General features: G+C 43.6%; 1 protein-coding gene across 1 annotated transcript in view; it reads right to left on the minus strand.

The window, feature by feature from the left end:
• Positions 1 to 14,589, minus strand: part of PDPK1 (3-phosphoinositide dependent protein kinase 1) — a 112,657-nt gene that overhangs the window by 55,930 nt on the left and 42,138 nt on the right. The window contains exons 4-5 of the mRNA XM_068114963.2: positions 6,434 to 6,571; positions 1,341 to 1,485 (exon numbers count right to left, since the gene is read on the minus strand). Coding sequence (XP_067971064.2) covers positions 1,341 to 1,485; positions 6,434 to 6,571 — 283 coding nt within the window. The remainder of the gene's footprint in view (positions 1 to 1,340; positions 1,486 to 6,433; positions 6,572 to 14,589) is intronic.

A 14,589-nucleotide genomic window follows, 5' to 3' on the forward strand; every position in this document is an offset into this window, starting at 1 on the left:
ACCAGGTCGACTCCATATGATGAGTGGATACCAGAGATAACGTTACCGCGTGGCAGGCGGTGCTTATCGCTCCCAGCAAGGTGCAGCAGCAGCTGTATGGGACACCTTGCTGGCGGTTCTCCACTGATGATATGAAGGTCGCATAGTGACTGATATATATATATATATATATATATATATATATATATATATATATATATATATATATATATATATATATCCCTTTTTCAGGTTTTTTTTTTTTAATGATGAGCACCTCATTAATCATCTTCAAAAAGGGTGTTTCAACACACGCAAACACCCAGTTTTCATCAATGCAATCTGTTGGAGGTCCAGGTGTGTGCATGCAAAGTTTGGGGCCGCTAGGTTTCATGGTTTTGGAGCTATGGAAGAGACAGACGGATGGACGGACACTGCCTTTTAATATACTCATACATATATATATTTTCTATATACATATATATATGCACCTCATGAGAGGGTGTGGCATGTAAGATGGTGTGGCATGTGAAAGCGTTTGGCATGTGGCATTGTGGCATGTAAAAGCGTGCAGTATCGGGGTGAAGAAGAGGCCACCGATTTCACTACGTACAAGCGTCCATGGTGATCAATCAAGCCTCCAACTAAACTGCAACATTAATAACCATTTTTTTCAATAATGTCACAAGTGATCATCCCACTGGACGGTGACTGCCTCTGTGTAAACGGCAGAGAAATTGGCAATGCCCTGCACTGCATTCAAACACCCTAGTATCACATTGACAATGACAAGCTAGAGTTGGTCTGCTTCCGTAAATCACGAGTGGGAGGTACAATCAGAGCAATGTGATACCAGCTTCAATAATTCTTTAAACAGGGCGTGAAACAACCCAATGTTTGATGAAACGTCAACAGAAGTGAATTGTTAAAAAGCGGGAAAATAAATACGGGATACCAAAAACATTCAGATGCACTCTCACTGTTCGCAACAAGACCCATCAGCCTTTCCCAGGTTCCAGGCCCTGTGACATTCCACATGAAATGAAAACAAAGGCTTCCATCACAGCACAGTCACAAAGCTCTTGGCAAGCACCAGAGAGTTCCATGGTGACATCACAATAACAATGACCTAATCCAACCACAACAAGCATAAACTATGTTTAGTGGGGATGGGAGGGGGAGGAGGTGACGAGAGATTCTGAGCTAAGGAGTTGCCGGGAGAGGGGATGAGTATGAATCAGGGATCAATACCGAAGGTATTCAATATACATCGTATATTATGCTCGAAAAGCCATACGACATGCTCACATTCCATCATCACACTGACACAGATGACCACAGGTGGCTTTAAGCACCCTCACCTGTGTATGATCCCAAGGCCATGCAGGTAGTCCAGCGCCGAGACTATCTCCGCAGAATAGAAACGGGTGCAGGCCTCATCAAATGAGCGATGCTTCCGGATATACTTGAGAAGCTCCCCATTCTTCGCATAGCTCAGCCCAAAGTCTGCACTTTGGTCAGGGAACTCAGCTCCATTACATGCAAAGTCTGCATGCCAGGAAGCTTTGTGGTACTGTATGTGTATGTGTAGCATGACAAACAGCATTCAAGAGTCCACAAATCAAACTCCAATGCAGGCTTGAGCACCGCATACCAGCACTTTGGCATAATGGAATAAGAATTGCTAGCCATAAAAAAAAACATACAATCGTGGCCAAAAATATTGGCACCCTTGCACTTTTTTCAAATAAATCACAATTTTCCCGAGAAATAAGTTGAAATTGACAAAAGTATTTCGTCTCCACGGTTCTTTATTTCACTGTTAATATTACAAAACCTTTGTTTTTGATTCAGAACTTAATATATCCTTTTAAATCAGGAAATAAAAAGAAATGGCATTAACAAAATTATTGACACCCTAGACTTAATATTTGGTTGCACAGCCTTGGACAAAATAACTGCAGTCAAGCACTTCCTATAGCCATGAATGAGCTTCCAACATCTCTCCACTGGCAGTTTTTGTCCCACTCTTCTTGTGCAAACTGCTCCAGTTCTCCCAGATTTGAAGGGTGCCTTCTCCCAACTGTAGTTTTCAGATCTCCCTACAGGTGTTCAATGGGATTTAGATCTGGACTCATTGCTGGCCATTTCAGAACAGTCTAGCATTTTGTCTTGAACCATTCCTGGGTGCTTTTTGAAGTGTGTTTAGGGTCATTGTCCTGCTACAAAACCCATGACCTTAGAGCTTAGACGAAGACCCAGCTTTCTGACACTGGGTTGAAAATTGCGCTCCAAAATGCCTTGGGAATCTCCTGATTTCATGATGCCATGCACACATTCAAGGCACCCAGAGAGGCAGCACAGCAACCCCAAAACATCACTGAACCTCCTCCATGTTTGACTGTGGGGAAGGTGTTCTTTTCTTTGAAGGCTTCATTTCGTTTTCTGTAAACATAGAGATGATGTGCTTTACCAAAAAGCTCTAATGTGGTCTCATCTGTCCACATGACATTCTCCCAGAAGGATTTTGGCTTAATCAGGTGTGTTTTGCCCCTACTCCAGTCAGGCTTTCTTATATCTCTCTCAGCAGTGGGGTCCTTCTGGGTCTCCTACCATAGAACCCCCTTTCATTGAGTTGGCGATGGATGGTGCCAGTTGAAATTTTGTACCTTGTGTCTGAAGGTCAGCTTGAATCTGTTTGGCCGTTGATCAAGGTGCTTTCTCTATCATTTGAACAATCCTTCGCTGCAATCTTAGATCAAGCTTTCTCTTGCGGCCACGTCCAGGGAGGTTGGCTATAGTGCCATAGGCCTTAACATTCCTGACATCATTGCGTACGGTGGACATAGGAACATCAAGATCTCTGGAGATGGACTTTCAGCTTTGAGATTGTCCATGCTTGTCTACAATCCTGTGTCTGAGCTCCTCAGACAATTCTCTGGTTTTCTTTATTTTCTCCATGCTCATTGCAGAACACACAGTGACACAAAACAGCAGAATGACTCCTTTTCTCCATTCAAACTGGTTGAGTGAGTGATTTTTATATTGCAAAGAACTGCACCTCAGGTGAGTTCAATTCTAAAATAAAGGTGAATCACCTGCTTTAAATCTAATTAATTCTAACAATTTCTAAAAGGTGCCAATAATATTGTCTGGGCCATTTTAGGATTTCTGTGTGGAATAAGCTAAGATTTAGTAATTGTTTCAGGTTTTTTTGTTTTGCTCCGCTGCAAACCAAGGCAGTGTTCTGGGCCCTGTGCTTTTTCTGGTCTTCATCAATGATCTCTCTTTCTCTGGAGATGGACTTGATCAAGGTGCTTTCCAGGGAGGTGCTTTCCATCTCTCCGACTCTGGAAAATCCTCTATCTCTTTGCTGATGACTCCACTCTGCTGCTCCATACCTCATCCCTCTGATCGGCAGTCTGCAGCCTCCTCACTCTCTGCAGACCTGGACAAAATCAGACTGGTCAAATAAGTGGAACATGTCTTTCAATCCTGACAAATCTCACTCTTAGTATGTTCTCCAAAAAGACTGACTGGACAACCCTCCCATCTACTTTCTCAACAATCCACTCCAAGAAGTGCTGTCACTCAACCTCTCATCATCTCTATGGTCTCACAATCTGCCATGATCTTTCCTGGGAAAACCACATTTCCAAGCTGGCCTCCAATGCCGGTCGCCAACTGGGCATCCTCCATCGTACAAAGTCCTTCCTTGGCACACCTGAGCTCCTCACCACATACAAGGCTTTCATCTGCAGCTCAATGGAATACTGTTCCCCCCTCTGGGCCGGTGCTCCTGCCTCACACCTAGCTCGTCTTTACGCTGTTGAAACCAAAGCTGCCAGAATCATTGGAATCTCTGGCGATGAAGCTAACTCCGAGGGCCTTTCACTCACTCACCGCAGGCAGGTTGGTGGTCTTTCTGTCTTTGATGTCCCTGTTCTCCAATGTTGTAATTGTGTGCTTCCCTCTCCCCCCATCTTGTCTACCACTCCCTTTATTGTATGTTTTATGTGTCCGTTTGTTTTGTTGTGATTAATGTTAGCTCTTACACGAGCCTCAATCTTGTACACCAAAAAAAAAAATAAAAAAAATTGATATGTGGATATCAAAGGATTTTTTAATTTCAATAATTTTCTGGAAGAAATGGTGCATTATTTGAATAAAGTACAAGGGTGCCAATATGTTTTAGCCACGACTATGTTCAGATAGTGCCATTTGCATTATCCTCCACAAAAGATTGAATTAATAACTGTTGGGTTCCAATGCAAGCACCAATTGATGAACATCGCCCTGACTTTATGGCCCTGCTTCATGACACAATGACCGTTGGTTCAAAACACATATAACATGTCCATTTGTCCATTGTCTGCCAACGTCCTTGTCCTGAATACAATCTCTACCAAAGCAGCTGCATGAGCCCTAGATACTGTAGACAACAAGAACAACAACAGGCATTTTAAGACCATTTTCCCTGCTAGAGCGGGGTTTAGCCTTGCGGGCCCCATGGCAATCTTCTCCATTTTGCCCTATTTTCTGCATCTCCCCTTGTTAACCCCCTTGCCCAAATTTCTTCTTCCACCACCTTGACCCAAGTCTTTCTCGGTCTTCCCCGCCCTCTACTTCCTTCTACATTCATTTCCATCACTCTTCTCAACCAGTCACTTTCATCCTTCTTCAACACATGACCAAACCATCTCAACCTGTTCCTCTTCACAGCATCAATCACAGGCTCTATTCCCATCATCTTTCGCAATTCATCATTTGTCTTCCTCTCTCCCAACGATACTCCACACATCCACCGAACCATTCGCATTTCCACCCTTTCCAGCCTTTGTTGCTGCTCTACATTCATGACCCATGTCTCGCTCCCATAAATCATAACACTTCTCACACATGCAGCATCCACCTTTCCCTTCAGCTTCAACGACACTCCCCTCCTCGTCAGCACGCCACTTAGTTCCCGAAACTTCTTCCATGCACATCTCACTCTAGCAACTGTTGCTAAGTCTGATCCACCTTCTCCATTCAGCATGTCTCCTCGGTAGAAAAATGTTTTCACACCTTCCAGCTTCATGCCATCTCCAAGATCCAACTCAACATTTCCTCCATCTGCAGCTCCCTCTGTGCAAACATTACACTTGAATGTAGCTGCCACACTGGTTAATGACCCTCCCAGACCACTACATTTTTGATGAACCCACTCAGCGCACATTGTACGTTGAATGGAGTTCACTCCGACACCCTTCCAGCACACAGCACACGGCCACTTCCCAGTTCTTTCCACCTCACCATATGCTTTACCACTGTAGGCATTGCAAAATTAAAGGGAAACATTTACCTCACCATGACAGCATTCTTCAGGTCCATAATCAATCTGCCTTGCCAGTAAGATTAGCTCAGAGGATGGAATATTAATACGTTAATGTCATTTCCTCATCTGGAGCTGTTCTTAGTCCATTTCAAACTCACTCCTTTGGCAGGTCACCAAGGGCTGCGTAATCGGTAGAAAATGCTTGGTTGACTGAAAAGCCGTTAAATACCTTCTCTTTGAAAGTGCCCGCATAGTGCAAGTCCTCCCTGCCACAAACTGCTGCGGTTGGGTAGGAGGCCCCGTTGAGCATTGCCACACGAGCCCCTGGATATGGCTGCAATAAACTTGACATTTACAAGAGATAGATGCTATGACACCACAACACGGAGCCCTTCATGCAATGGCATGGCACACTTTACACTCTGATCCTTTGCAGAATCACCTGCCCTCAGTTACAAGATTACAAGTTACAATATCTGCCAGCAACCCTCTTATGGTTAAACTGCCAAAATCAAGACTCTCTGCTCACCTTCACTCCTTCATTCCTCTTTTCTCCCACCTCTGGAACAAACTCCCTCACTCTCTTCAATCCCACTCCTTCCTCCAGGTCTTTAAAACAGCTGTTCACCACCATCTCTTATCTTCCACCATCCAAAACCTTGATCTTTTCTACCCCCGCTAATTTAACCCCAAATCCACTTTTTTGAAACACCAACTTCTTTCCTGGAAGTCCTTGGTGTCCTTGTGTTTATACTTCTCCCCCCCCCCCCCCTTCCCACGTCGCCTCCCCCCCAAGCCCTCTCCCTCCCACACATTCCCGATGTCCCTTCTCTCAAATGTTGTTTTCATGTGCTTCCCCTTCTCTCCCCATCTTGTCTACTGCTCCCCTTTTTATATACTTTGTTTGTTTGTTTGATTTGTTTGTGTGATAAATGTTAGCTCTTTCACGAGCCTCGATTATGTATACAAAAAAACAAACAAAAAAAGACCCAAAATAACTACAAATACTGACAAATCCAGTCGTCCATTGATACCTCAAAATGGGCAAGCAATGTGTTGCTGCTATTTCCTTGCAAAGCATCAAAGGCAAAATGTACATAAAAATCAGAGTTCAAAGTGGTTGATGAGTTAGGATACAAAGCTTTTCTTCATCTTGGAAGGTGAAGAAGAGCTTGACGAAGAATGGGTGGTTGAGGAAAGATAAGATGTCCTTCTCTCTTTTCACGTGACGCACTTTCTTCTCTTTTATGATGTGAAGTTTCTCCAAGATTTTCACTGCACAAAGACAGAAGATGGTGGTAAAGGTGTGATGAGCGATTGTGACCAACAAGAGGCAGATACTGACAAAGAAAATGGGGAGAAGGAAAAAATAAAACAAAACGCAAAACAAACAGTTGGAGAAAGGTGGGCTGCGGCTATTTATGACATCGATAGCATGGACGGCCATGTGACGCAAAGCTAAAATTGTATTTTAAGGAAGAAAAAGTAGAAAAGTGTGCAAAAACACAAGGACAAAGGGAGGGGAGGGGGGGGGGGGAAGAAGAAGAGATGAAAACAAATCTAATCTAATCTTGGTAGAGGCCACATGTAGGGGAGTGGAGAAAGGGAAGAAGGGAAGAAGGTTAGGGAGGGAGTGATTACTCTATTGAACTGGTGAAAGATTAGGGTAACGAGAGCACTCTTCGACATTTGATTTGTAAAATGCAGCTCGGCCCAAGTGGATAGTAATATTGATAGTAACAGAGGCATTGGATAGTAACAGCCCAGTATAATTTCAGGTAAACATGCTGTGGATTGCCCCTTTCATAAGCGAATACATTCACTGCAAATTATGAGGCCCTGGCACAGCTGCTCTCCACATGGAAGCTAGCTATAACTCAAGCTACTACACACCGATGCAGGTGACCCATGAATAACAAAATGCAAAGTGAGGAGATATTAAAGTACAAAGTACAGGATGCCTCATAAGGATGTTGTTGTTGTTGTATTGGCAGAAACAATCGTCTGGGTGGCAGACAAGCTTATGTTCTTTGCGGATTATGCATTTTTTTTTTTACCATGCGAGACGTAATCTGTCGCTGACGCTCACCATTCGAGCCAAAAGTTACTATTTGCATGTAAACGATGCTCGTCACACTCCACACATTTTGATTACATATGTATATCTATATTATAATAGCCGTAGATGATTCTGTCTGTCTGTCTGTCTATCTGTTGGGTGTCTGTCCGGGGTGTGGCTTACTCGGTTTGCAGAGTAGCTCCACCCATAGCTCCACCCATTCTGGGAGTGGCTATAAACAAATATCCACCATTTTATTAACTCGCATAGCTTTGAGTCCTGTTCTGTAGGCCCGTGGTGTCTTGCTCTCCCCCAGTTTTATTTCAAATCAAATTCGATAAATCATTTCATTTTTCACAGTCGCTAACATAGTTTTAGACTCGGTTGAAAAAAAACGGGAAGAAAATCCGATGAAAGTTGCCGTTTATAGAACGAAATGAATTCTCAAAGGCCTGTAACTTCAAGGCCATTGAGTCTCTCTCACGCCTTTATCTCCAATCTAACTCACCATATGATTTCTTTTTTATCGATGGTTTTACTTTTAGACTCGGTGTCAGCAATAATTGAGAACAATCCACACACGCGGGAAAATGCAGAGATATATTTTTTAAAATCGCGTCATGGTGTATCATACACCGCCCAACATGACACCGCCGGCAATGTGTCGATATATATTAAAAATTCGCTTTTGCTTTTCCGTTATGATATATTACTATTTCGTTTGATGATAGTCGTCACAAAAACGTCAACAATGATGCCGACATATATTTCTTCGTTTTTATTTCATTCAACATATTAGCCGGAAGTAAAATATGTTTCAGGAAATTACCGAGAGATATTTCTTCGTTTTTTTTATTAGTTATGTGCGCATACACTTTAAATAGGTTTATTTGAAATCTTTAATTTTCCACAAACATTCCACACACGCGGGAAAATGCAGAGATATATTTTTAAAATCGCGTCATGGTGTATCATACACCGCCCAACATGACACCGACGGCAATGTGTCGATATCTATTTTAAATTCGATATATCATTTCATTTTTCACAGTCGCTAACATAGTTTTAGACTCGGTTGAAAAAAAACGAGAAGAAAATCCGATGAAAGTTGCCGTTTATAGAACGAAATGAATTCTCAAATGCCTGTAACTTCAAGGCCATCGAGTCTCTCTCACGCCTTTATCTCCAATCTAACTCACCATATGATTTCATTTTTATCGATGGTTTTAGAGTCGGTGTCAGCAATAATTGAGAACATTCCACACACGCGGGAAAATGCAGATATATTTTTTAAAATCGCGTCATGGTGTATCATACACCGCCTAACATGACACCGACGGCAACGTGTCGATACATATTAAAAATTCGATATATCATTTCATTTTTCACAGTCGCTAACATAGTTTTCGACTCGGTTGAAAAAAAACGGGAAGGAAATCCAATGAAAGTTGCCGTTTATAGAACGAAATGAATTCTCAAACGCCTGTAACTTCAACTTCAAGGCCATTGAGTCTCTCTCACGCCTTTATCTCCAATCTAACTCACCATATGATTTCATTTTTATCGATGGTTTTGGACTCGGTGTCAGCAATAATTGAGAACATTCCACACACGCGGGAAAATGCAGAGATATATTTTTAAAAATCGCGTCATGGTGTATCATACACCGCCCAACATGACACCGACGGCAACGTGTCGATATATATTAAAAATTCGCTTTTGCTTTTCCGTTAAGATATATTACTTTTTCGTTTGATGACAGTCGTCACAAAAACGTCAACAATGATGCCGACATATATTTCTTCGTTTTTATTTAATTCAACATTATTAGCCGGAAGTAAAATATGTTTCAGGAAATTACCGAGAGATGTTTCTTCGTTTTTTAAAATTAGTTATGTGCGAATACACTTTAAATAGGTTTATTTGAAATCTTTAATTTTCCACAATATAATTTACTTGCCATTTATCATTTGATGATTACGAGACAAATTCCTCTTGAGGATCGTGACAATTCATGCGCTGCGTGGAAACTTCTATTTCCAAAATGAATGAGACGATCGATGAAGAACGCAGACTTGAACAGGATGCAGCAAGAAAACGAATGAGACGGGCGAACGAGTCCATCGACGAACGTCAATGCAAACTTGCGGGGTCACCCGTGGGATTCCCACGGGTGACCCCGCTAGTCTATATTATAATAGGCGTAGGTGATCCGTCTGTCCAGGGGTGTGGCTTAGTCCGTTTGCAGAGTAGCTCCACCCATAGCTCTACCCATAGCTCCACCCATTCTTGGAGAGGCTTCATGTAAACAAATATCCACCATTTTATTAACTCGAATAGCTTTGAGGCCTGTTTAGTTAGGCCCGTGCTGTCTTTCTCTCTCACACAGGTTTATTTCAACTCAAATTCGATATATCATTTCATTTTTAACAGTCGCTAACATCGTTTTAGACTCGTTTGAAAAAAAAACGGGAAGAAAATCCGATGAAAGTTTCCGTTTATAGAACAAAATGAATTCTCAAAGGCCTGGAAAATAAAGCCCATTCATCGAGTCACCCTCACGATTTTATCGAATTCACCATCTGATTTAATTTTTATCGATGGTTTTAGACTCGGTGTCAGAAATAATTGAGAACATTCAAGCACACACGGGAAAATGCAGAGATATATATTTTTAAATCGTGCGATGATGATACACAAAAATACACCGCCTAAAATAACAGTCGGGGAAAATGTCGACATAAATTAAAATTTCTCTTTTTCTTTTCCATTAAGATATATTACTTTTCCGTTTGATGACAGTCGTCACAAAAACGTCAACAATGATGCCGACATAGATTTCTTCGTTCATATTTCATTCAACATTATTATCCGGAAGTAAAGGTTCACGTGTTCATTTCACGTGTGAAAAAACAAACTCCATTTCACGTGTGCATGGACGTGTAATTCACATTTGTAAAATATATAAATTAACAGACGGGAAATTGCTGAGATATTTCTTCGTTTTTATTTTATTAGTTACGAGCAGAAGTACCCGGCGTTGCCGGGCGGGAGGAAGGGGGAGGGAGAAGGGAGGAGGGAAGGACACGTACACTTTAAACATGTATATACATGTGGGATGTATGCATGTGCCGTGGGACATGTGTGTGTGTGTGCATATATATGTGTGTGTGTGTGTGTGTGTGTGTGTGTGTGTGTGTGTGTGTGTGTGTGTGTGTGTGTGTGTGTGTGTGTGTGTGTGTGTGTGTGTGTGTGTGTGTATATATATATATATATATATGTGTGTGGGTGTACATGTGTTTGTGTGTGTATATGTGTATGTGTGTGTGGGTGTGTGGGTGTGTGGGTGTGCACGCACATGCATTCACATGTTATCAGAAGTAAATACATTGTGTAGATTACATCATTTGTGCATCTGATAAATTGCCAGTAACCATTTTGTGAAACTGAATGTGCAGGTGCAGCATCTAACTCAATATGTCGAAATGTCACACACGTCCATGCCCGTGGGATTCCCACGGGTGACCCCACTAGTATATGTATATTGTCCTGTCCGTAGCCGATAAAGATCGGTCTTGGACATATTATCCATTCGAGTTTAACACTCCGAGGCGTTCAGTCAAAATGTAGCGGAGAATACACGCGTGGGGGAGGGCGAAGAGCTTACCTTCACGGGTCCCATCGGACATCTTCAAACCTGCGATAATTAATTCAAGCCAACACAGGATTTACAATGTACAAAAATACCGGCTTTATCTATCTATAATTCCAGTAATCTCTGTGTGTATGTTTGTATGTTTGTATGTCTGTGACCGCTGTTTCTCGACAACCACGGGTCCGATATACTTTAAACTTGCCAGGTATATTGCTGGGGACCCGAGGATGTGCCTTTTCAAGGTTTCATATTAATCGGACAAGTAGTTACCGAGCTATGTCCAAAAAACGATTCAACCAATCAGAGAGCAGCGAGCTATCACGTGTGCCGAACGTGCCGAACAGACTCTGCCTCGGACGGCACATTTGAGAGCGTATTCATTTATTTCACGTTGGCAAACTATGTTGGCGTTAAACTATGTTTTAAAACTAATTAAAACTAATTTGCGATTCTTTCGCTTTCCTGCGCGTTTGTGCACGCTATGGCGATTTCTTTACCAAACTCCGCAAGCCGTTCGCTTTGGACCAAACCATTTCATGTAAATAGAGGGGGGGGATTGTCACCGTACTCGCAAGCCGTTCGCTTTGGACCAAACCATTTCATGTAAATAGAGGGGGGGGATATAATTTTAGATATATATATAGTACGGGCATGCCCTAGTTTAAGAAATGCCGGTAACAAAATAAGACACGGCAAAACCAAGATTCCTAAATAGGACGTCCCCATACAGACTCGTACACCACACAAAGGGGAAAAATAACTGGTGAAAATAAATGTGTGTGTGTTTTGGTTCTGAGCATCTCCTGAACCCCCTCGGGAATCGTCAAAACCCCCGCGTGCTTGGCGGGAATAGTACAGGCCTCGGTGCACAGTTCACTCCTCCTCATTCCGTGCGCAAAGCGAACACGCCGCGCCCTTTCAGTCACTCCAGCCGCGCTCGTCCTCCCGATGATCGAGACCTCCAATGTCCCTGGCGCAAGAGCTTATCGGCGACCGTTCACTTCCAGATCCAGAAGTCGAGAGACAAAATGTCGGCCCTCCAACTCATTTGTACTCAAGGCCTTGGAGTTACCTTCATCGCGGGAGATTCCAATGATTTTGAATGCTTTGGTTTCAACAGCGTGAAGACGAGCTAGGTGTGAGGCAGGAGCACCAGCCCAAAGGGGAGAGCAGTATTCCATTGAGCTGCGGATGAAAGCCTTGTATGTGGTGAGGAGCTCAGGTGTGCAAAGGAAGGACTTCGCAAGACGGAGGATGCCCAGTCGGCGACTGGCTTTGGAGGCCAGATTTGGAAATGTGGTTTTCCCAAGAAAGATCATGGCAGATAGTGAGACCCAAAAGCTTGAGTGACAGAACTTCTTGGAGAGGTTTGTTGAGAAAGTAGATGGGAGGGTTTTCCAGTCGGTCCTTTCGGAGAGACATTGTAAGAGTGTGCGATTTGTCAGGATTGAAAGACATGTTCCACTTGTTTGACCAGTCTGATTTTTTTCCAGGTCTGCAGAGAGTGAGGAGACTGCAGACTGCCGATCTGAGGGATGAGGAATGGAGCGGCAGATAGTGGAGTCATCAGCAAAGAGATAGAGAGGATTTTCCAGAGAGTCGGAGAGGTCATTGATGAAGACCAGAAATAGCACAGGGCCCAGTACACCACCTTGGGGAACTCCAGCCAGAACAGGCAGGGGCGATGAGAGAAATCCATCCAGGGCCACACGTTGCCTTCGACCAGAGAGGAAGTCCGCAAGCCATGAGTGGAGATTTCCATGGATACCATAGGAGGAGAGTTTGGTGAGCAGAGCTGGGTGCCAGACCGTATCGAAGGCACGTGATGTCAAGTGAGACAGCTCTGATTTCCTCTTTGGCATTGAGGACCTCCATCCATTGTTGAGACAGCAGAAGCAACATGTCCAGAGTAGAATGACCTGGTCTGAATCCAAATTGATGATCAGAGATCAAGCCATTGGAGAAGAGGAAAGATTTGATATCCAAAGCAATGATGGATTCCATGACTTTGCTGATAATTGGAAGCAGGCTGATTGGTCTGTAGTTGCAAGGATCTGTTTTTGCACATTTTTTGTGTAAAGCGGTAATGTTTGCTGATTTCCAAGATGCTGGCAGATGACCTTGAGCAAAAGAGAGGGTGAAAATAACAGAGAGAGGGTGAGATTTAGAAAGAGGGTGAGATCTCCAAGAAATTTGAGCTCTTCCACGAGCCTCGATTCAGTATACAAAAAAAAGAAAAAAAGAAAGAAAAGAAAGAAAGATGGAGCAGCAGAGCAGGATTTTAGGACCCGTGGGCTGATGCCGTCTGGTCCAGTTGCAGAATCAGAGTCGAGGTTTGACAGAAACTTCTCCACCTTGTCAGGAGAGAAGGACACAGAGTCCAGGAGCAGTTGGGTTCGACTGGGAAAGGTGGGAACAGAGAGAGATGGGTTTGGGACACAAGATTTTGAGGCAAACACAGAGTTGAGGCATTCGGCTTCGTCACGTGCGGTGTCAACTGTGTAGCCATTTGAGGTAAGGGAGGGGATGGAGGGGGAACAAACACCAGAAACGGATTTGACCAGACGCCACCAGGATTTGGAGGAAGGAGACAGGTTTGAGAGTTCAATCTTGAGTGTGGAGAGATAGTTTCCTGGCACTCCTGAGGGTAGACACACACTTGTTCCGAGCTTGGTGGAAGGAACTGAGATTGCCTTCAGTTGGATTTGCCTTCCAAGAGGCAATTTAAAAATCCTCTGTATCTCTTTGCTGATGACTCTACTCTCTGTCGCTCCATTCTTCATCCCTCAGATCGGCAGTCTGCAGCCTCCTCACTCTCTGCAGACCTGGACAAAATCACAGACTGGGCAAACAAGTGGAACATGTCTTTCAATCCTGACAAATCTCACACTCTTACGATGTCTCTCCGAAAAGACAGACTGGACAACCCTCCCATCCACTTTCTGAATAATCCTCTCCAAGAAGTTCTGTCACTCAAGCTTTTGGGTCTCACTATCTGCCATGAGCTTTCCTGGGAAAACCACATTTCAAATCTGGCCTCCAAAGCCAGTCGCCGACTGGGCATCCTCCGTCGTGCGAAGTCCTTCCTTTGCACACCTGAGCTCCTCACCACATACAAGGCTTTCATCCGCAGCTCAATGGAATACTGCTCTCCCCTTTGGGCTGGTGCTCCTGCCTCACACCTAGCTCGTCTTCACGCTGTTGAAACCAAAGCATTCAAAATCATTGGAATCTCCCGCGATGAAGGTAACTCCAAGGGCCTCTCACTCACTCACCGCAGGCAGGTTGGTGGTCTTTCCGTCTTCTACCGACTCATCTCTGGCCTTGCCCCCCCCAGCTCTCTCTGGGCTCTGTCCCGCAAATATTCCTACAGGTCGCACAAGATCTGCCTGCAACCCTCTTATGGTCAAACTGCCAAAATCAAGACTCTGGTCACCTTCACTCCTTCATTCCTCTTTTCTCCCACCTCTGGAACAAACTCCCTCACTCTCTTCAATCCTACTCCACCCTCCAGGTTTTAAAAACAGCTGTTCACCACCATCTCTTATCTTCCCCCATCCAAAACCTTGATCTTTTCTA

The sequence above is a fragment of the Myxine glutinosa genome, chromosome 5 (assembly GCF_964187855.1).
Source record: "Myxine glutinosa chromosome 5, kmMyxGlut1.1, whole genome shotgun sequence".
Classification (NCBI taxonomy): Eukaryota; Metazoa; Chordata; class Myxini; order Myxiniformes; family Myxinidae; genus Myxine; species Myxine glutinosa.